This window comes from Schistocerca americana, chromosome 1 (genome assembly GCF_021461395.2).
Source record: "Schistocerca americana isolate TAMUIC-IGC-003095 chromosome 1, iqSchAmer2.1, whole genome shotgun sequence".
Classification (NCBI taxonomy): Eukaryota; Metazoa; Arthropoda; class Insecta; order Orthoptera; family Acrididae; genus Schistocerca; species Schistocerca americana.
This window is the reverse complement of record NC_060119.1, coordinates 880,656,730-880,681,578: the sequence shown is the minus strand read 5'-3', so window position 1 is coordinate 880,681,578 and position 24,849 is coordinate 880,656,730. Positions and strand designations below refer to the sequence as shown.

The 24,849-nt window shown below is 42.7% G+C and overlaps 1 protein-coding gene across 1 annotated transcript in view; it reads left to right on the top strand.

Moving 5' to 3' along the window:
* Window positions 1–24,849, top strand: part of LOC124614330 (cadherin-87A) — a 698,834-nt gene that overhangs the window by 666,030 nt on the left and 7,955 nt on the right. Inside the window, exons 37-38 of the mRNA XM_047142934.1 lie at window positions 5,501–5,689; window positions 18,947–19,100. Of these exons, the coding sequence (XP_046998890.1) occupies window positions 5,501–5,689; window positions 18,947–19,099 (342 nt within the window). The 3' untranslated portion in view covers window position 19,100. The remainder of the gene's footprint in view (window positions 1–5,500; window positions 5,690–18,946; window positions 19,101–24,849) is intronic.

Sequence of the window (24,849 nt, the reverse complement as noted above, 5' to 3'; positions counted from 1 at the left end):
ATATGTTAAAATACTTATAATATGCAGACATTTGAAAAATATGCGACCATTCACACAATCTAACCAAGTTGTGTGTATCTTCAGTATTGCTGGGTTTCAGTTCATGTATTTGCAAAGCCTTATTAAGAAATGTTATATGTTTGTAGGTGTCATCAAGCAAACGAAGATAGGTTCAAATGTAATCATGGTCAACCTCAACATGGTTTCCCTTTACACAAAAGTAACAGTAAAAGAGACATTAAGACTACGACTGCTCATTTCTCTCTTCAAATTTTAAAATTATTTTGACACACTTAGACAGCCATGTATTGTTTGTATGGTGGAATTTATTATGAAATGACTTATGTAATATCCATGATTTACCACTAACACCAGCATAGCTAATCTTTTCATGGAAGATTTCGAAGAATGGACATGGAGTTGTGCCCTCCTCTGTGCATCCTGCTTCTCTGCTTCTTCAAAGATGATGAAACGTTTGTAATCTGGCCGCATGGCAATGAAGTGTTGCAGGAGTTCATCAACCATATGCACAGTACACCTCCAAAAATAAGATTTACGTCAGGGATGGAGGAGGATGGGAAGCTATCTTTCTTAGATGTGTTGGTCAAGCAGATCTGTGATTCAGTGGGCATAGTTGTTACTATCCAGCTTGAAAAAGAGGTATGCTGAACACACCAAGACACAGAGCCAGGACTGTTTTGGACTAGGAGCACCTCAGCTCCAAGATTAATCATCTGATGACAGTGGTTTGGAAGAAATAAAAACAGGTATTCTGTCCATGATATTACGTCAGTGCTGTTAAGAAAACCAAGATAGGATGCCTTACAATTAAACAGGGAGGATTGATATACAATACGGCTTCCATTCTGTAGTGCAACAGCTAGTAAGATAGGTTGGGTCCTAAACAGGAAAGGAATCAGACCAGTAATCCAGGTACCCAGGAAATCAAAGAAAGATTGCCACTTGTTAAAGATGATCATCTTGACCTGAGAATACCAGGAATTTATAATATTCCTTGCAAGTATGGCAGCAGTTATGTGCAGCAGTCTGTACAGATTTTGCTGATCACTGCATTGAGTGTCGGTGTTGCCTTAAACACAGAAATTTTAAAAAACCAGTGGTGGCCCAGCACAGCCTCTTAAATAAAAACAAGATTATGTTTGAACAAATGAAAAGCCTTAGTTACTCATTAAAGTATTGGGGCTCTTGTGATCAGGAAAGCAGTTGAAATTAGACTGTGTGGACAACTTTAATAGAGACACTGGCTGTGCACGGAAGCATGCACTTAATAAAGAAATTGAACAGAAGAAGATTTATCATGGTTTACTGCATGCAAGTGATAGGGCTGCAAGCGATACCTGCTAGCAAGTGAAAATTTAACCTTTAATAGGAAGAATGAAGTTTTTTAGTTAGCTAGAAATATGTGTGTGAGAGACACGGTAACAAGGGGAAAAATTTTACTTTTCTGACAAAAAGCACATTAATATATTGGTACAATAAAAAAAAGTTGACAATAATTGACTAAACATCACCATCAAGTTAAGTATTGCAGTATGTATTACTTTTATAAATTCTCATACAATGAAACTCTACAAAAATACACAAACTGTGTAAAGCAATGTCAGGGATAACCTTCATATTCACAAATATTTTTAGTTGGTTGATCCATTAAGTAGTCCATACACATTTTTCTGGTACGTTCCTGCACACTGATCTATCACAATTCACATTCTTATGCGCTGTGGTGTTGTTGCGGTGAGAACAAAGACGGTACTTCCTCTTACTTCCAGTTTTCCACTCTTCACCCTCTCTTGTTCCTCTTCCTTCTTCTTTGAGTCTTGTCCAAGGAGATTCTGAATTATAATCTTCAAACCTTGTCTCAAATTGGAGATAAGTAGCCAATTTTCAAGAGGAGGTCTCTAAATTTACAGACAGATACTTGACAATTCTATACTTGGAGACACTTTTAGTGTTTCTAAGGCAGAAGTAGAGAATGCAGCTGTCCACTGCATTGATGTTTATTGATGTAAAAACAATACTAGACGCCAGCATCGACATTTTCTACTGGCTGAGCAGTTTGCTTATTTTTGGTCCAGTGCGTCTGTTCCACCCTTGGTGCTGTTGTAGAAGGACAATTTCAGGTTTCCATGTCATTTCATCCACTACTTCCTAGAAAGACATCTGCACAATAGTATTACAGCTTTTTTATTTTTCAGAACTACTGACAACAGTGTAATTTAGTCACTGAATTAATAAAGAGAAGTGCTGACAGCCCCATTCTTAGAAGGCAGCAATTCAATAGAAATTTCTGGTTTATTTTTCTCCAAGTACCTACTTATGGTAACCCTATGCTTTGAAGTTGTCTCACTAGTTATGTGGTGGAAAATCAGTTGTCACCAGTTATGTTTCTGTTGCTGCTTAAAACTGGCTGTGTAATCAAAGAAATTATTGCGTATGAACACAAACTTTTCCACCTTCATTGCTCAGTCCAGTACTTGTTAGAATCCTTATCAGTATACTCATAAATGTAGTCATTGTATAACTATGAAATGCGGATATCTGTTAGACACGAGATTTTTTATTCCATGTATGGCGGACTTTTTTGGATAAATATACTTTGAAGCCACATCTACCATGAAATAGTACAAGCATTTCATATATGCAAGTATATTCTCCAAGGGAGTACAATTTCTGACAATTAGTGATGAATTTGGAAAAAAATTCCAAAATTAGTGCTGATCTGTGTTCCTCCTCCTGTATTTCTCTTGTTTCAGTGTTATCAAATTGGAACAGGGTAACAGGAACGGGAACTGCATTACTGAAACAGTGGTTCTAAATTTAGGTCTTCCAGTATTGTCAGTAGAGAACAATGATGGCGTGTCTTTATGCTCAGATTGACAGATAGAAGTTAGATAAAGCAATTACAGCCCTCTGTAAAAAAATTTTAGTTTTTTGACCAGATTTCAACACTTCTATGAGTGCCTTCATCAGAAATTAAATATTCAAATTGGCCTAAAGCAATTACAGCCCTCCATCAAAAAATTTAAGTTTTTTGACCAGATTTCAACACTTCTATGAGTGCCTTCATCAGAAATTAAATATTCAAATTGGCCTATAACATAAAATACAAATTTACGGGAAAATTTTTTATATAAAAGTGTAAGTAATCACTAACAGTACTAGAAAGAAACAGTACTTACATGTCACATATAAGATAAATATCAAGCGAGAAAGGCTTTAGTCACAAAAATTTAAAAAGAATACATGGAAGGTGAGCCACTATGGGCTGCTCAAACCTATAATGCCACAGGTAGCAACAGACTGAGGCACCCGTGTTAGCAACTGTGGCAGGTGAACATTACACCAGCAGACATGGTAACTTTTGTTTATGTTAAAGCTTAGACATACAGTTTGAAGACTGATTAATAGTACAAAAAGAAACAGCACTTACATGTCACATATAAAATAAATATTAAGCACCTTAAATGCTTTTAGTTCACACAGATCAGTAGATCTTTTGTTACTTTGCTGGTGTACTTAAATCCTGTTTCTGTAGTGTTCCAGTTTAATGCTTGTCCATTTCACAATTAGTTCTATGAGTTCACTATCAAACATCAAAGAGCAAATATCTTCTATCTTAGGATTATCACCTACATTTCTAATAGTCCTTGTTATGCCTGGTATCACACTGATTATGCTATCACAAGATGCTCCTCTATCTTTAGTTGGTTCTTTTCATGCTCAACAAAATCCATTTTCCCCTTTGTAAACAAAAGGAACTGATACATCATCATTTTCTTGGTCACCTGTGCAGGAAAAGTCAACAACTACAACACAGTTTTGTTCATCAGAGTAAGACCTGGATGTTGCTTTTTCAAGAAAAAATAATCAAAAATGAAATCATCAGAAAATAAATCCTCTACATCCATTTCCTCTCCCTCTAAGTTTCTCTTCCAAATTTGGATTGTCCCCTCTCAATACTTCAGTTCGTTTTCTTTTTTACGATGTAGGTGGAACCAGCTACATTTTCCCCACCTGTGTAATAATTACAAAAATGGAGGCCTTGTAACTTTAAGGAATGTCTAAAAGAAAAGGAAATTAGCTGCATTAGTTCTATTCACCAAAAATAAAAGTATCACTTTTGTAAATATACGTCTAATAGACACACAACAAAACTTGCGTTACTGGAAATATATGTTTCACAGACACCATGATATTTCACAAAACAACTATTACTTCATGTGTAACAGTCACAAGGCTGACAAAGATATTGTATGAAGCTATAGAGGCATTCCCATCAATAGCGCAAAAAGTATTGTCAGTCTAACAAATTAAAAATGCATGTGTGATCCTGAGGCACATATTTCCTTTTAAGGGTTAATCTGTAGATACAGATGGCACCACCCAGCATGCACCATCTCTATGATATAATCCATGGAATCAGACACTGTCCTTTCAGCATAAAAGTGGGAGCCTCATCAGTTTCATGTCGAGCCTCATCAGTTTCATGTCAGTCAGACTTATCCTCTGATGACAATGATGTGCGGTCATAGTGAATCGTAATATGACAGTAGAATGCCTACATCCATTCAAAAACAACGAATCTACTCATAATTTGTATGTACAAAAAAATTTTCATACTGCAAATAGTGGTAATAACAATAAGAGTTCAAAAGTATCATGTTGTTGTTGTTTTTGTTGTGGTCTTCAGTCCTGAGACTGGTTTGATGCAGCTCTCCATGCTACTCTATTCTGTGCAAGCTTCTTCATCTCCCAGTACCTACTGCAACCTACATCCTTCTAAATCTGCTTAGTGTATTCATCTCTTGGTCTCTCTCTACGATTTTTACCCTCCACGCTGCCCTCCAATACTAAATTTGTGATCCCTTGATGCCTCAGAATATGTCCTACCAACCGATCCCTTCTTCTAGTCAAGTTGTGCCACAAACTCCTCTTCTCCCCAATTCTATTAAATACCTCCTCATTAGTTATATGATCCACCCATCTAATCTTCAGCATTGTTCTGTAGCATCACATTTTGAAAACTTCTATTCTCTTCCTGTCCAAACTATTTATCCATATCATAGCATGACTTAAATAATCAACACCATAACATATAATAAAACTGACCAACACTTACACAATCAATGTTAATGTGTATTACCTTTTATTTTTTATTCTTCCTTTGGAAATCAGCTATATCGACCAGAAATACTTCAATTAACTGATGATGAAAAAGTAGTTCAGGCAACAGAAACAGTGAGTGAACCTTTGCTTCCAGCTATTCGTATTTGTCATTATGTTCTTTGTTGTACTTATTCTGGTTTTTCCTACCTGCTCTTTCCTTTTCCTCAGTTTTAAAAAATAGGCAAGCTAGAGCCTTGCAATCCTAACAGAAAATTACTTCTACAGTTCCATGCTCACTGTAACACTTGATTCATTAATACATAAGTCTGCTGGATAACAGTATTTTGTAAAAAGCATTTTGCACACTCTGCAGGCTGACAACACCTATGCAACAATCCGGCAGCCAGCTCGGCAGGGCTCCCCGAATGCATCACAGCCATTACCCAGTCATCAAGCCTCAACTGGGGAACTGGCTGACTATGCCACTTTGTCTGGTGGTGGCATAGAAGCTGCACGTGGTGGGAATAGTGCCCACGGGTCTTTGAGAGGAATGCCACAGCAGGTAAGTAACATGACATCACAGTTAACATTAGATTTCGTCTGACACCTTACATGCAAGGGAGCAGGCATTTTATTCTGGGTACTGTTGTGTTATAAACATTTCACTTGTCAATCAGCTTAGGCAATCCCAAAACCCCAGAAACCTGAAAAAACATACAGGAGGCATAACTACTTTTATATCAGAACAAAAATTCAAATACTTTAATTAAATGTACAATTATTTAATGGAAATGTCTAACATTCTTGTTTCAAATTATACCAAAAATTGTCTTATTTTACAATAACATTAAGTGGGGCAATCATGAAACAAATACAAAATGATTAGTACAGAGACTTTAGCCTTTAATCATGGCAAAACAGTATCTCATCTGAGAAAACTGTAAAATCACTTACCTTCCAGAGGAATAATTCCATGTACTGCTAAAAGAATCATTTAAAAGTAGAAAAAACACTACTTAGTGTTGTGACAGTGCCACGACATTCAAAAGTGCCGCTACGTTAGTACGCGAACACGGCGATAGAGGCGCTTCGCAGCTCGGCCGAGCGCGGGAGCGCCACCTGGTTATGAACGGCGCCGGCCGCATGTCACGGCCCGGCAGTCGAATGACAGTTACGGAGTTAGTAACATGTAACCCGCTAGTGTTTCTACTTTTGTATCTCCACACACTTTAGTAGTGATTAAAGGTTATAACACTTTTTGGTGACGAGGTCGGATATTTTTTTTCCTGCGTTGTGGACTTGTGTGTTCGTGTCGGGGCAGACATGGAACAGCTTATGCAAGCGCTTATTGAACAACAAACACAGCTGACGGCTGCTATTCAGGCGTTGTCGACGTCGCTTACTCATCGTCTGTCTTCCTCTTCTCCGCCTCCGTTCCCTCCTTATGACGAGGCCGCTGAAGACTGGGAGGATTATGAGAAGCGTTTGCGGCAACACTTCTTGGCTTTCGGCGTTGTCGACGGTCCTATGTGTAAGTCGTTATTTCTATCTTGGATTTCCCCACGGATCTATCAGCTGCTATTTCAGTTAGCCCCTCTGCGGGAACCTGCCTCTCTGTCCTTCCAAGAAATGTGTGACTTATTGTCTAACTATTACCGAAAAAACACCCATGTCGTTGCCGCCCGCGTGGCTTTTTACCGGTGTCGTAAACAGCCCCATCAATCTTACCGGGCTTGGGCGGCGGAACTACACGGTCTGAGTCGGAAATGTCAGTTTGTCACGGACACTCATCATGAGTCTTACGCTCATTCAATGGTTCGGGACGCTATTTTACGGCTTGCTCCTGATAAAGAAGTTCGGCAACGTGCCTTACAATTGCCAAACCCGTCGTTGTCGGAAGTTCTCAGCATCGCTCAATCCTTTGAAGTGTCTCACGCTGCTGGTGCGCAAATAGACGCGTGGTGTGATGTAGGCGCTGTCCAGACCACTTTTGACGCAGACAATGTGCCTGTTTCACAGGGAAACGACGATGTGGCGGCGGTGCACTCGCGTCAACAACGTCGCGTTGGGCCGCCACGCTCGCAGCGAAAACAGCAACCACAGAAGCAGGTTCGTTCCGCAATTCCTTCTTGTCCACGTTGTTTCGTACAGCATGACAGAGCCGCGTGTCCAAAACGTTGGGCCACGTGTAATTCCTGTAGGAAAAGAGGCCACATTGCTTCTGTGTGTCAGTCCCCTAAAGTTCCTGTCGACGAGGACGAGGCATCGGACATGGATGTTAACTGTGTGCTTTCTCAAACGAATAAGTTGTTTGTTACTGTTCGTGTTCTGGATAAAGACATTCGCATGCAAGTGGACACTGGCTCTGCAGTAACTCTCATTAATTCTCGCACGTATTTAGAGTTGGGCTCCCCTCCCTTGTCTCCCGTTACGCGAAATCTACGAACTTATAATAAGCAGAAAATTCCTATTGTTGGCCAGTTTGACGCTTCCACTGCCTACAAGTCTGTTGTTAGGCCCCTCACGTTTTATGTGGTGGATCATGCGGGCACTGAAAACCTGTTCGGTTATGATGCTTTCCAGTTGTTCGGGTTTTCCATTGCTGATGTGCACCTCATATCTGAGGACATTCCGTATCTACAGTTGGATGGCTTGTGTTCTGAATTCTCGTCCGTGTTCTCTGCTGGTCTGGGTCGTGCCAAGGATTTTGAAGCCCACATTACTCTTAAACCTACGGCTCGCCCTAAGTTTTTCCGGGCACGCCCTATTCCAATGGCGTTGCGTGCGCCTGTCAAAGCTGAGATAGACAGGTTAACAGCTTCGGGGATTCTCCTTCCTGTTACCTCCAGCGAATGGGCATCGCCCATCGTGGTGGTTTCTAAACCAAACGGGAGTCTGCGATTGTGTGGTGATTTTAAAGCCACTGTCAACGCTCAAAGCCTCATTGACACTTATCCTCTTCCCCGTCCTGAGGAGTTATTTACCAAGCTCGCTGGGGGCCATTTCTTTTCCAAACTTGACTTATCGGAGGCGTACCATCAGTTGCCGTTGGATGCATCTTCCAAGGAATTTCTCGTCATCAACACTCCTTGTGGGTTGTATCAGTACCAGCGGTTACCATTTGGCGTCGCTAGCGCGCCGGCCATTTTTCAGCGGTTTTTGGAACAGCTCACGGCTTCCGTTCCCGGCTGCATCAACTACCTGGATGACATTGTTGTCACGGGGGCCTCCACTGAGGAGCACCTTCGCAATTTGCGTTCACTGTTTCGGGTTCTGCATTCCGCAGGGTTGAAGTGCAATCTGGACAAGTCTCAGTTCTTCCAACCCTCCATTGTGTATCTTGGTTTCCACTTGTCCCGTGAGGGTATACGCCCTCTACGACAGCACGTTGCGGCCATTACCGCTCTACCCCGGCCGTCTACGGTCAAAGAACTTCAGGCGTTTCTAGGCAAGGTTGCTTATTATCACAAATTCATTCCCTCCGCGGCGGCAGTGGCTCATCCTCTGCATCAGCTGTTACGCAAAAACGTTCCTTTCTGTTGGACCGCCGAGTGTGAGCAGGCTTTTGTCCGCCTGAAGGCTCATTTGCAGTCGGCGCCTTGTCTTGCCACATTCCGTCCGGGTCAGCACTTGGTTCTGGCGACTGACGCGTCACAGTATGGCCTAGGGGCTGTTCTCGCCCATCGGTATGAGGATGGGACGGAACGACCCATCGCCTACGCTTCCAAGACCCTCAACGATGCCCAACGGCGTTACTCTCAAATAGAAAAGGAGGCGCTCGCTATCATTTATGCTCTGAAAAAGTTCAGCGTTTTTTTGTATGGTTCTAAGTTTCACCTCATCACCGACCACAAGCCGCTGGTCTCTCTGTTCAGCCTCTCGGTGTCGCTTCCGGATAAGGCAGCTCACCGCCTGCAACGTTGGGCCTTATACTTGTCTCGTTTTCACTATGAGATTCACTATCGCCCCACGGCCCAGCACGCCAACGCTGACGCGTTGTCGCGTTTGCCGATGGGCCCCGACCCGGTTTTCGATCGCGATGAACTCCTCTGTTTCCACATTGATGAGGAAGAACGTCGTGCGGTCGAGGGTTTTCCACTTACAGGTTCGCAGGTCGCGTCGGCTACTGCGCGGGATCCGGTCCTGCGTCAGGTGATCAGTTTTGTTCAGCGTGGTTGGCCGGACAGGACCAAGGGCCGGGCGTCGGATCCCCTTCGCAACTACCATGCCTTGCGCCTTCGTCTGTCTGTTCGTGAGGGTGTTGTTCTTCTGGCCATGGATGGCGCATCTCCACGGGTTGTGGTGCCCGCCTCTCTTCGCAAAGCTGTTCTCAAACTATTGCATGGGGGCCATTGGGGGATTTCTCGGACTAAGTCCCTGGCCCGCAGGCACGTTTATCGGCCCGGTATCGATTCGGACATCGCCCACATGGTCGCTGCGTGTGATCAGTGTGTTCAACAACTGGCTGCGCCTCGTACTCTGCCCTCTCCGTGGCCTGACCCGGCGCAGCCGTGGGAACGGGTGCACGCTGACTTTGCCGGCCCCTTCCTCGGCACTTATTGGCTACTGTTGATTGACACCTTCTCGAAGTTTCCGTTTGTTGTTCGCTGTCCGTCGCCCACCACTGCGGCGACGACGCTGGCTTTGTCAAAAATCTTTGCGCTAGAAGGTCTTCCATCCACGATTGTCACGGACAATGGCCCTCAGTTCTCTTCGCAGGCCTTCCATGATTTTTGTACTGGACAAGGGATTCATCATGTTACAGCACCGCCCTTCCATCCGCAATCGAATGGGGAGGTCGAGCGCCTTGTCCGCACTTTCAAAAGCCAAATGAAAAAATTCCTTAGTGATTTTTCCACAGATGACGCTCTGTTGCAATTTCTGAGTTCTTATCGCTTCACGCCTCTGGGCGATCGCAGCCCTGCTGAACTCTTGCATGGCCGCCAACCGCGCACCCTACTGCATCTGCTTCACCCTGTCAGGCCTTGTACTGTGTCCCCTAGTGCGGGAAAATACCAGGTGGGCGCCGACGTGTGGGCACGGGGGTATGGATCTCGCCCTAAATGGATTCCAGGGGTGGTCCAGGCTCTTCGCGGCCGCCGGCTTTGTGAAATACGTACGGACGACGGCATGGTTGTTCGCCATTACGACCAGATGCGCCCACGAGTGGTGGCCACGCCGGTACCACCGCCATTTTTTCGTCTCCACCAGCCCGAGAAGCCAGTCCTGTCGCTGCTGCCGATCTTCCGGGCATGTTGCTGCCGCCGCCGTCGCTACCGCTTCCGAGTACGCCGGAACCGGCCCCAGTCGCGACGCCGCCTTCTCCGGGACCCATCTCGCTGGAGCACACCCCCCAGGTCCACGACACCTATGGATGCTGCTCCGGAGTTTTCACCCATCATCTCGTCCAGGAGGCACGTTCCACGCGCCAGCTTCCGTCCTGGACATTTTCGACCATACTCTCGTGTTTCTCCGCGGGATCTTCTTGGGATCTCCCAAGAGGCCATGGATGTCTCCGCACTGTCCGTGTCTCCACGAAAGTGAGCGTTTTTTTTTTTTCAAGGGGGGAAAAGTGTTGTGACAGTGCCACGACATTCAAAAGTGCCGCTACGTTAGTACGCGAACACGGCAATAGAGGCGCTCCGCAGCTCGGCCGAGCACGGGAGCGCCACCTGGTTATGAACGGCGCCGGCCGCATGTCACGGCCCGGCAGTCGAATGACAGTTACGGAGTTAGTAACACGTAACCCGCTAGTGTTTCTACTTTTGTATCTCCACGCACTTTAGTAGTGATTAAAGGTTATAACACTTAGCTTTTGGAACTGTTAGTCTTTTCCTTAGGGAGAAAGTGGAGGGAGGTTGAGGAAGGCTGTAAAAGAAAAGCAGGTCACACGAACCTCAGGTTGAGGGAGACCCACCTGTAATGAACTACTCTGCTGCTGCTGATTATGGGTTTAAGGGGACTTAAACATCTAAGGTCATCAGTCTCATATTCGCCTCCCCCTCCCCCCCCCCCCTCCTGCTCCTCCTCCTGGTGGAATCACTGCACCCGATCTGACTACATCTAGAGTAAATTCTAGGGGCAACTTAGAAGCAGGTATGTGAGGCAGGACGTGGATACCAACCCGGTATTCACCTAGTGTGATGTGAGAAGCTGCCTAAAAACCACACCTGGGCTGGTCAGCACACCGGCCACTGACATTAATCCATTGGGCAGTCCTGGGATGAGGTGGGGGAGAGACAGAGATAAAGCAGAGGGGGTTGGGTGCCAGAGAGAGTATGAGGTAAAAGATAGTACAGTGATAAGCACTGTCCCAGCTTCTATCCATAGATGGTAGTACGGCAAAGCAAGAATTAAGTATGGTTTTGAGGAAGAGAATTGAGAAGTGGAAAGAAAAGTTAAATTAAGAATGAGGAGTAGAGCAAGAAAAGTGAGGAAAAACTTGAGAGAGAGAGAGAGAGAGAGAGAAAGGGATGAGAAGACGGGGAGGGGGGAGTTAAAGATAAAAAGCAATAAATATTGAAACTCTACCAAGCAGAAAAGTCTACAGATGATAAAAGGGGAGATGGAGTGACTTGTTAATGGTGATTATGTTTAGGAGTGTGGTAGGATTCAACAGTATGATGAAGAAAAGGTTTAATTCTCTGGATTTCAGAGAAACAGGTACTGATGAGAGAATCCAAATGCCATTATGATGTACTAGGCACAGGGTTTCTGGAGTCATACCACAGAGCAGGCTGTCCTAATGCTGCCCCATGGGGCAAGGGCACCCCTGCCTGCCCCTGTTTAGCTTGTGGGCAGGTGCAGGTAGTGTAAGCTACCAGACAAATCCCCATATTGCATGCATTCTGCACATGTGCACACTTCTAGGCCATCCATGCTCAGATGTGTTAGCCAGTGGGATACAACTGCATACGCTATAGCATGGCTACAAGACTGCCTGTGCATCAGCTATGCTTGTGCTGCCTAGCAAGCTGAACAGCCTGCTATAGAGGATGCACAATAACTGGCTGCTGGTCTCCCCAAAGCAGAAAATCCTAGTGTGTTCATATATGCACTCAGTCAGTTTAGTCATAGTCTCTCCTATATAAAAAGCTGTGCAGTGTTACTTTGTAAATAACTTTATAGTTTCACACATTGCTCTCCCATTGACATTGAAGCATTTAGCAGTGGTGAGGTTGGTGTGAGTGGAGCAGACGTGTGGGGCCTGATACAGTTTTACAGTGGAAATGATGGCAGGTAGGTTAGAAAATTTAAAAAGGGAAATAGATAGGTTAAAGTTAGATGTAGTGGGAATTAGTGAAGTTCGGTGGCAGGAGGAACAGGACATACAGGGATATAAATACAAAATCAAATAGGGGTAATGCAGGAGTAGGTTTAGTAATGAATAAAAAAATAGGAGTGTGGGTAAGCTACTACAAACAGTATAGTGAACGCATTATTGTGGCCAAGATAGACACGAAGCCCACGCCTACCACAATAGTACAAGTTTATATGCCAACTAGCTATGCAGATGACGAAGAGATTGATGAAATGTATCGTGAGATAAAAGAAATTATTCAGATAATGAAGGGAGATGAAAATTTAATAGTCATGGGTGACTGGAATTCTACAGTAGGGAAAGGAAGAGAAGGAAACGTAGTAGGTGAATATGGAATGAGGGTAAGGAATGAAAAAGGAAGCCGCCTGGTAGCATTTTGTACAGAGCATCACTTGATCATAGCCAATGCTTGGTTCAAGAATAATGAAAGAAGGTTGTATACGTGGAAGAACCCTGGAGATACTGGAAGGTTTCAGATAGATTATATAATGGTAAGACAGAGATTTAGGAACCAGGTTTTAAATTGTAAGACATTTCCAGGGGTAGATGTGGGCTCTGGCCACAATCTATTGTTTGTGAACTGCAGATTTAAGCTGAAGAAACTGCAAAACGGTGGGAATTTACGGAGATGGGACCTGGATAAACTGACAGAACCAGAGGTTGTAGAGAGTTTAAGGGAGAGCATTAGGGAACGATTGACAAGAATGGGGGAAAGACATACAGTAGAAGAAGAATGTGTAGCTTTGAGAGGTGAAATGGTGAAGGCAGAAGAGAATAAAGTAGGTAAAAAGATAAGGGCTAGTAGAAATCCTTGAGTAACAGAAGATATATTGAATTTAATTGATGAAAGGAGAAAATATAAAAATGCAGTAAATGAAGCAGGCAAAAAGGAATAAACGTCTCAAAAATGAGATCGTCAGGAAGTGCAAAATGGATAAGCAGGGATGGATAGAGGTCAAATGTAAGGATGTAGAGGCTTATCTCACAAAGGTTAAGATAGATACTGCCTACAGGAAAATTAAAGAGACCTTTGGAGAAAAGAGAACCACTTGTATGAATATCAAGAGCTCAGATGGAAACCCAGTTCTAAGCAAAGAAGGGAAAGCAGAAAAGTGTGAGGAGTATATAGAGGGTCTATACAAGGGCGATGTACTTGAGGACAATATTATGGAAATGGAAGAGGATGTAGATGAAGATGAAATGGGAGATAGGATACTGCATGAAGAGTTTGACAGAGCACTGAAAGACTTAAGTCGAAACAAGGTCCCGGGAGTAGACAACATTCCATTGGAACTTCTGATAGCCTCAGGAGAGCCAGCCCTGACAAAACTCTACCATCTGGTGAGCAAGATGTATGAGAAGGCGAATACCCACAGACTTCAAGAAGAATATAATTATTCCAATCCCAAAGAAAGCAGGTGTTGACTGATGTGAAAATTATCGACCTCTCTGTTTAATAAGTCACGGCTGCAAAGTACTGACATGAATTCTTTACAGATGAATGGAAAAAACTGGTAGAAGCCGACCTCAGGGAGATCAATTTGGATTCTGTAGAAATGTTGGAACACATGAGGCAATACTGACCCTATGACTTATCTTAGAAGATAGATTAAGGAAAGGCAAACGTACATTTTTAGCATTTGTAGACTTAGAGAAAGCTTTTGACAATGTTGACTGGAATATTCTCTTTCAAACTCTGAAAGTGGCAGGGGTAAAATACAGGGAGCGAAAGGCTATTTACAATTTGTACAGAAACCAGATGCCAGTTATAAGAGTCGAGTGGCATGAAAGGGAAGCAGAGGTTGGGCAGGGAGTCTGACAGGGTTGTAGCCTACCCCCCATGTTATTCAATCGGTATATTGAGCAAGCAGTAAAGGAAACAAAACAAAATTTCAGAGTAGGAACTAAAATCCATGGAGAAGAAATATAAACTATGAGGTTCGCCAGCGACATTGTAATTCTGTCAGAGACAGCAAAGGACTTGGAAAAGCAGTTGAATGGAATGGATAGTGTCTTGTAAGGAGGATATAAGATGAACATCAACAAAAGCAAAACGAGGATAATGGAATGTAGTTGAATTAAGTCGGGTGATGCTGAGGGAATTAGATTAGGAAATGAGACACTTAAAGTAGTAAATGAGTTTTGCTATTTGGGGAGCAAAAATAACTGATGATGGTCGAAGTAGAGAGGACATAAAATGTAGACTGGCAATGGCAAGGAAAGCGTTTCTGAAGAAGAGAAATTTGTTAACATCGAGTATAGATTTAAGTGTTAGGAAATCTTTTCTGAAAATATTTGTATGGAGCGTAGCCATGTATGGAAGTGAAATGTGGACGATAAATAGTTTCGACAAGAAGAGAATAGAAGCTTTCGAAATGTGTTGCTTCAGAAGAATGCTGAAGATTAGATGGGTAGATCAGATAACTAATGAGGATGTATTGAATAGAACCGGGGAGAAGAGAAATTTGTGGCACAACTTGACTAGAAGAAGGGATCGGTTGGTAGGACATATTCTGAGGCATCAAGGGATCACCAATTTAGTATTGGAGGTCAGTGTAGAGGGTAAAAATTGTAGAGGGAGACCAAGAGATGAATACACTAAGCAGATTTAGAAAGATGTAGGTCGCAGTAGGTACTGGGAGATGAAGAAGCTGGCACAAGATAGAGTAGCATGGAGAGCTGCATCAGACCAGTTTCTGGGCTGAAGACCACAACAACAACAACAACAACAACATGATGGCAGTGGTAGAAACTGTGGGCTAGGGATTATGAAATGAGAATGTCGTGTGGGTTGACAAATATGTTATGTAGGTGGGTTGACAAGGATATTACAGAGGTTAGCAGGGTGATATTGGGTGGTGCAGATAGAATATCTTGGAGAAGTAGTCTCATATCAATTAAAAAGAAGCTGAACACCCTGAGGAGTCTGTTCAGTACCTTGTATTGGCATGGAAAACACAATAACATCTTATCCAATGGCATTGAATTTAAACACATAAAAATACAAGATCTGAAAACTGTGCAGAGTCTCAATTCATTAATTAGATCAATAAAATTTGAAGTTGCAAAATATATATAATTTGTGCTGACAAATTACAACAGAGCAGATTAGATAAGAAAGAAAATAAGAATTCAAGCCATGGAAAACAAACACAGAGTACCCAAAATAAAACTGCCCCCAAGAAACTTTTTGACATCTTGTGACAATGTTATCAAAACAGCCTATGATTAATAATTGGGACAGACAGTCCTGAGTCTCCATCTTCTGTAAACAGCAGTTCTTTAATTCATAAACTGGGGCTATTTTTTGTCACGCACACAGGTTTTCTTTTGACTGTCATGCCAGGGGTGAAGGAGGGAGGGAAAGAGAGAGAGAGAGTTATATTGTGTCATTGTGACAATTGCTTGCTATTGTGTATCAAATATATGAAAGATATGGACAACAATAAATACAAATCAAATTTCTAACTCAATTATTTTCCTTATGTAAAGCAAACAAGCAATTTATATGATGTTAAAGAAATTTGACTTAAGAAGTGTTCATTAATATAAGAATGAAGGAGAATATTATTTTGCGGAAGAGCAGAAGTTCACACTGGACAATGATGAAGCACTGAATCAGGCACGCCCTTTCCAAGGAACTCTCACAGCATTTACTTGTAGCGATTTACATGAACCATAGAAAATCTTAAGCTGAAAGACTGAACATACATCTGAAACCCCCTTCTGTCCCTCTAAAACACCGTTCCTGGGTCACATACAATGATGATAAAACCTTCATGATCGGGATTCTTGGTAAGGAGAGCCTGTGGTATTTCCTCCAAATCCTCAGTATCTACTGTATTTACTCGAATCTAAGCCGCACTTTTTTCCGGTTTTTTGTAATCCAAAAAACCGCCTGCGGCTTAGAATCGAGTGCAATGTAAGCGGAAGTTCTGAAAAATGTTGGTAGGTGCCGCCACAACTAACTTCTGCCATTGAATATATGTAGCGCTACACAGGCATGCTTTGCAGGCACAAAGATAAATACTGGCGCCAAAACCTCTGTGTCAGTAAATAAATTTGGAAGACGAGCTTTTTTCTTCGCCCCGAGTTTCGAACAATGCATTTTCATACATTATCCAACAAAGTAAATACAAATTCCGTATTGTTCTTCTTCAAATGTAGCAGCATTTCAATGTACTACGAAAATCCGACTGGCAAGACTGTTTGGGATGTTTGCCAATATGGCCAACTCTATGTTCTGAATTTTTTCCTACCTGTGAGAAGAGATGGTTGCTAATTGGAACATCCAGTATTTTCTTCACGATAAGAATAATACAAATATAAACATTTTGCCATGTATTGTTTCGTGTTTGCAGGTATCTCATTTAAATCCTGTCTGCCTAATAAACTACGAAACTAGAATGAGACAATAGCAAACGCGGAAGAATATACATATCATGTCACGTTTATATTCGTATTATTCTTATGCCTAATAGTGATACAGTCAGAAATGAAGCATGACAATTGACTAGATTTTTAAATCTAAGACGACTCTAATTTCTGTGCAGAATGTTATGTACTAAAGAGGCGTCTGCAAAGATTTTCAAACGGAGAAATATTTTCGCTAAACTCTCGTTCAAAACTTCTATCATACGCAGTATATTATTTGGTTCTTGTTGATCATTATCAAAGAAAGCAGCAGTGTACGTAACATCAAATTGCAGTCTCTTGCCATTGTTTCGTTTAAAGCGGCGGTAGCGTGCACAAAAGCAAGTCATGCCGCGAGCGGCGACAGGCCGTAAACACTCATTATCAGAATGCGACAAACAGTGCATGGCACAGTACAGTAATGCTTTTTCAGCTTAGAGTGACGTAAACACCTATAACAAAGAGAACGGCGCTTATCAGATCAAAGAAAAATAAGCAATCAATTCAAACCAGACGAAGCACGTGAAAAAGGAAGGGTACCCGTATAAATACGGATGGAGCACCTGACGCATAGCAATGGGTACCTGATAAAGCTTAACTGCTAAGCTTACGACTCGAAGCAAAGTACTGTAGCTGTATCGTCATCTAAATTGTGTCTCATATTACAATGGACCAATTTCGTTTCGATTTGGAGGTGCGGCCTAAAACTTTTCTCTCCCCTTGAATTTCGAGTCTCAAATTTCAGGTGCGGCTTAGATTCGGGAAATTTGTTTTTCCTTGATTTCAAGTCTCATTTTTTAGGTGCGGCTTAGATTCGAGTAAATACGGTACTCCCAGATCTGCTTCATTTGAGCATATTCACCTAAATGAGCTTCCTTTCTGGGAGATTCAAATGGCCTTGCAAAAACTTCTGTTCACATCAACCAACAACAGTACGTCCATTTTAATGGCTATCACCTAGTCTGCATTAAGGTGCCCTACCATAGGGATTCGGCATTTGCATGTCCAGGGGGTAGCCTCAGTTAAACATGGTTGATAAACTTGCCAGAGCCTTTACAAATACACTATATCTTGCTCAAGTAGTCCAAAATCAAATTTCCAAGTCCACCTCTTCCTGGTACATCGGAAAACACACACCCACTGTATACCAGTCACTGACCAACACTCCCGTCAATACCCAATGTCACCCTGACCTTGAAAAGCTCAGGCACATCATTTTTCAGAGCTTCAAACATCTTATTGCATCCTGAGATGAGGGATATTCTACCACACATCATCTCATACTATCTGATGTCATAGACCATCCCTATGCCAGCCCTGTTCCTAATCTTGCATCACTTGGGTCGTACACAGGTGAATGATCTGTGTGCACGCATGCACGCGCGCGCGCACGCACACACGCACGCACGTGCACACACACACACACACACACACACACACACACCACACACACACACACACTTGTGCCCCTAAGTGCTGGCTGGACGAACAATGGACATTGGGCATTATGTGTCCAGCCAGCACCATGTAGGGGCATAGGCACCTACAGTATTTACATTCTACCAGAACTTTTCTACTATTATCAAGACTTCAAATAGCTATTTCAGTAACTGTGCCATTTGGATAGCCCTGCTCACTCTCCCAGCACCAGCTCTTCTGAATCATATGAATGTAACTTCCATTCAGCAAATCCTCTGTCCTTACAATCCCCGTCATCTAAAGCTCTACAAGTTCACTGACCATTCTTGTACCATCACATTTCATTTTCCATAGCCATCGTCCCATGCCCAAATCTCGTATGTATTCCCCCGCCCACTTTCTCATTACCTTCCATTGTCTTGTTGGCTTGTACAACTTATCCTCCTTCCCAGTTCTCACATGATGCACATTTTGTCCCCCCTCCCACTCTTTTTAGCCTGAGCATCCACTTACAAATAGTCAATGGGGATGAGTCCATTTGTGTGTCTGTGTGGATTAGCTTGAAACCTTGTTAAGTCTATATGTCACAGGCCAGTCAGTTATAAGTAAGTGGTTATCTTCCCTCATTTTTATCTATTATTTATTTTTAATCTCCTTTTTTTTCAGATGTTTGAAGCTAGCCTTGGATTTCAAGGTTCAACTTTTCAAGTCCCTGAGCAACATCAGAATTCAAATAGTAATTCTGATGGCTTCAGATCACGAACAGCATTGACTATAAATAAGGATGGACAACCTGAATTTGTTGCAGAACTCATATAAGGTAAATTCTACGTGAAATAGTCTACTTATTTAACGTCTCAGTGTACAGCAAACAATGATTTGTTTGTTGTTACTTATTACAGCTAATTTAGTATCTTTATCTAGCACTACTGAGAATGATTTGTTCCGGGAAGAGTTACAGATCAAAATCACAACCACAGAAGAAAAATATGAGATATCTAATTATCAGTATATATTGCTTCCATTGCTGTTGCTTCCATTTTGTTTTGTGGTAGAAATTAGGAATTTTAGCTATCTGTATAGAGATGTAAAAGGAAGAAATACATGAATAAAGGAGTCAAAACCACTAGTCGTGTGGGGGGGGGGGGGGGGGAGGGGGGGGGGGGGTATAGGGTTTGGGCAAGATGTGGTTAAAAATAAACTGGAGCAAAAGGGAGCAAACATCGGTACAAAACTGATAGAACACATGACATAAGGTATTGCAGCCAAAGGATACTTTTATGTAAAAGAACGTCAGATCTTTGGCTACTGAAGCTCAACTTAGCCATTATCAATCACAAAGAAGTGGTTCTGTGCAGGTCATATGACTTTGTAGCCTGGTTTTCCAGCCTATCATAGCTGAAAGGTTCACTGATGTTACCTTCAAACATTCACAACAGCCAGCTCAAAACCACCCATCAGCACTAATTCAAATCTGTAAATCATTAAGGTTTCATAGTTGAAACTACTATGGTGCCACTGCCAATACACTTCACCACAAAAAGTGAACAAAACCATCACGCCTCTTCGCTGCAGTCCGCATAATGACTGTTGTTGTTTACAGTTGTTTATCAGTAGTCGTGTTATCCTAAGTGAGCGTAATAAAGTTATTAGTGAATAACTGAGAAATATCTGTTGTGGACAGAAGGTAAAGCTTCAGTTCACATTGTGGTGACCTCGAAAAGAAAAAGAAAAGTAAAGGACAACAGTGGAAAACATAGTCAGAAATAATGGATCCATTGACACAGGCAAGAAACTGGAATCAGAATGGAACAAGGTTTACCAGTTGACCCAGGAACCCATCCGCGACTTTTAATTCACTACAAAATGTCATGATAGAAGTAAATATACAAGATGTGAGGACATACATGTGACATGGGAATGTTAAGCTTCTCTCATTCTGCCTGATGTGACCTCAGCTTTGGTTTGCGCAAGCTGAATGAATATTTCAACTGTGTCAGATGTTCAATAATACTGACAGATTTAATATTGTGGTTTTGCATCTGGATTTAGAAGTGGTAGAGGAAATAGAATAAACTTTCTCACAGCAAAGATACGCTGCACTATAGGAAGTTCTCGTGTGGCTATCATGAGAACGGCTTTCACCAGAATGGCAGTTACAAAAAATTCACACATGAAAACATGAGTGACAAGACACTGTTACAAGTGCTCAAAGCTCTACACAAATTAGCAGGCCCAGAACTCCTGCCTGTACAGTCTTTATGCATATTACGGCTTCATAAACTTCCAGCCACCATCCAGGCCATCATTGCAGCACAAACAGACTTGCCATTGAAAGTCTTGGCAAAGAAGGCAGACACCATTGTAAAAAGCTTAAGAGACATTTCTGTATGTGCAAAAATCAGCAACAGTCAAGACAAGGACTGAGGAATGGGCAGAGAGGCGGAAGCTGACACCATTGGTCCTGTAATGCGCATGAATACCTCTCCCCAGCAGCAAACATCAGTCGAACCCACCATGGACATCTAGCAACACAAGGGGCAAAACTAAACATGCAGGCAGCCACATACCAGCAGCAACTATGAAGTTGCAGTTGGAAAACAAGGAAAATTATTGCCATTCAACAAGCCTCCTGGAACAGTAGTGCTGGTGCCATAGGCATTTCAGCAACTCATCATTGTAATTACCCAAATTTCAAAGACAGGCATTAAGGGTTACTAATATCCATCAGCAACAGCACAAGTGCGTGGACTAGAGTGTGGTTAAACAATATGCAAATACCACATTAGCAGCAGTCATCCAGTCACACTGATTGTTCACACAAGACTATCCAGTGGGTGACAAGTTTCTTATTGATACATGTTTGGAAGTCAGTGTCTGTTCAAGAGGAACCAATGACACACTGATGGCAACAATGCAACAGGTACTTACTGTGGCTACATCCAGTGAAAATGCTTAGCACTATACTTGGATTCAAACTTCCACCTGATATGGGCCGTAATGATTGCAGACATGCCTTGTCCGATAATCAGAGTGAACTTTTTACATCATTATCAGTTTATGCCCTACTTGATCAACTGCTGTTTAGTACCAGTACGCACAGAAAGGCTATTGCCAACTGTGCCTTCTGTGTCGGATCACATGCAGGCTTTCCACAGGAAGATCCATTATCTCTTCCACATCATCCATGTTAGAGTATATTGATTCCATATTTGCAACAACACACTTATACATGTGTGCATCATTAAAGCAGAACCCCTCGAATTGTAACAATTCATATGCTGTTGGCAAAATCGTAGCCGTTATTTCATAATCTACTTCTAGACCTTCCAGACTCACCATGCCATCCTATGCTCACACAATGTTCCGTATAACATCTGCATGACATGAAGTCAACACACTGCATTCTGCTCACAGTGTCTGCGCACAGAGAAGCTACTTGTGGTGCAAATGGAGTTCGACCAACTTCTGAAAGCAGGTATTGTGATCATGTTGGATAGTAAGTGGGCCTCCCCAGTCTACATTTTGTAAGAAAGATGGTTCCTGGAGAACATGTGGAAATTGTAGAGTGCTCAATAGAAATACAATTCCAGACTGCTACCCTGCACCTAACGTAATGGATTTAAACAGCACCATTAGCATTTCCAAAATATTCAGTGTGATAGATTGCACCAAATTCCAGTGGCGCCAGCCAACAAAAAAAATCAGCAGTGATCAAACCATTTGGCTTGTATGAGTACCATTTGATGTCATTTGGCCTCAGGAATGCCACCCAAACTTGGCAGTGGTTCATGCACAAAGTGCTTAGAGAATTACAGATCATTTTTTTACTACATGGATGACATTCTTGTGTTTTCTACTTCAGTAGAATAGCATGCCATACACTTGCATCAGCTTTTCAGCCACCTACAACAATATGGCATGATTATTAACATAGCAAAGTGTGCATTGGGAAAATGTGAAGTTAAATTTCTGGGAGACTTGATTTCCCCACAGGCCGGTCACCATTGCCTGAGCGGGTCAATCAGTATTACAGATGCCTCTTCCCACAACTTACAAGAGACATCACAGATTCTTAGGTATGCTGAACTATTACACTGGGCAACAAAAAAAGATTTTTTTAAAAAAGTCTAGGGTTTTCCCGCTGAATTAGACTAATTTTGATGCCCTGAGTCCGAAAATGACCTTGGTTTTGTTCTATCAGGTCAGGATTTTTTGCTACAGAAATTTTTAAAAATCGATTTTTCGTAAAAAAACAAATTTCTTTGTATCATCTGCTGACAAACCCCGGAAGATTTTTTCCGTTTTCCTCAAGAAATAAAAGTCAACGTATGCAAATTCATTAAGTTTTTATTTACTCCATCAAAGTAAATAAGCATATTTATCATAATATTAGTATAACAATGAGCATTACGTGACACAAAAGTTCAGAGTTCACGGCATGAATCGGCGTTTCTTCGATTCCCGTTTGTGAGCAGCTGCTGGGTTGTCTCTCTTCAGCATCCAGCAGTAGTCCGCCATCATGACTGCGTCCCACCTCCCCTGGTACCTATCCTCCAGTTGGCGCATGTCCTGATGGAACCTTTCTCCCTGCTCGTCGCTCATCGCCCCAAGGTTTTCAGGAAACTTCTCCATGTGTGAGTACAGGAAGTGCATCTTTATACTCATCAAACACCCGAGCTTTTGAAAGGCCTCTATCATGCTGCTGATGAGTCTGGCGTGGTTTGCTGCCTTCGTGTTCCCCAGGAAGTTGTTCACCACCTGCACAAACGATTTCCACGCGGCGCACTCTAATGTGTTCATGGAGTTTTCGAACTCTGTGTCCTTTATGAGCTGCCATATCTGTGGCCCATCGAAAATGCCGGCCTTCACCTTCTCAATGGTCAGTCGCGGAAAGGCTCGGCACAGGTAGTGGAAGCACCTCCCATCCTTGTCCAGAGCATGCGTGAACTGTTTCATTAACCCAAGCTTCATGTGTAGCGGTGGGATCAATATCTTCTCCCGGTCAACAAGAGGTTCGTTTATGATGTTTCTCGCACCAGGTACTAACTGCTCTCGTGGCGGCCACACTTTCTTTACATAGTGCTGGGCTCTGTCTCGACTGTCCCACATACATATAAAGCATGGGTATTTTGTGAACCCAGACTGCTGACCAAGTAGAAAGTTCACCATCTTGAAGTCGACGCAGATGATCCATTGGTGCTGCTCATATTGGATTTTGTCGAGCACGTACTTCACTGCTTCATATTTCTCTACGAGAGTTGTGGAGTGAGCAAGAGGGATTGAGGCGAACTCGTTCCCGTTGTGGAGGAGCACACACTTCAAAGAGCGCTTGCAGCTGTCAATAAAGAGTCGCCAATCTCTCGGATCGTATGTAGGAGCCCCAAGTTTAACAAGAAGACCAGCGACATCTCGGCAGTACACTAGGTCTTCCTCCTGGCAGAAGTAGCCCATGTAGTCCTCATGCCTTCTACGAAAGAAAGTGATACGCGCGTCCTCGCCAAGTAGATTTTTCTCTTTGAGTCTGGAGGCCAACAGCTCGGATGAAGTCTTCGACAAGCTGAGATCCCGAACAAGATCATTAAGCTCACATTGTGAAAAGAGCTGCCGACCATCTTGTGCTACATACTCCTCGTCTGCTATATATCCTCCCTCGTCTGCAGTGGTGGCCTCGTCGTCGATGTTAGGAAGCTCTGTGAACGCTGGTACAGGAATTTCTTTGCAGTGAGCAACTGGACGGCGGGCAGATGGAAGGTCGGGGTACTGGAGGCTGTGCCGATTCTTCCGGTTGATGCCAGTAGTATTGATGGTGCAGAAGTAACAATCCGATGCATGGTCAAAGGGCTCCCTCCAAACCATCAGAAACCCAAACTTCAGTGAAGTTTTCGTGCCCTTCGTCCACCGCCGGAGGTATTCCACGCACTTCTTGCAGACCGTGTGCGGTGCCCAGGGCTTATCTTGGTCACCCAGCTTGACTTGAAAGTAAGCCTGGTAGGCCTTCTTCACAAATCCAGTGATGTTCTTCCTGTCCACTGAAAGCGTGTTTTCTCCGCAGATGTAGCAGAAAACGTCTGGATTATTCATGCATGAACGTCGCGCAGAAGCCATATCAATCTGAAATAGTAATAGAAATATGCAGTTGACTGTCAGACAATAAAAATTAGAATAAATTTTATACTATAGTAAGAAAAAAAGGCATCTATTGGAATGATTAACTGTTACAATCTTAAAGGCTTCTTTTGTTTTCATATGTCCTGCATAATCCCCTTAAAACCCCTAATATTAGCATATTGAAGCCTATAAAAAGGCTTACATTTCAGGAAAAAATGGTCATGTAGGCCTATGGCTGTATCTCAAAAAGTTGACCTGATAGAGCAAAATCAATGTGATATTCGGACTCAGAACACCAAAATTAGTCTAAATCAGCTGAGAAACCCATGACGTTTTTTTGGTTGTTGCCCAGTGTTATTGATCTCACCTGCCTCACTTAGCAGCCATCCAGTAGGCACTCACAGTGCTAATTGTGCAAGAGTACTGCAGGGAATCTTAAGATACTGTGGACTCCATAT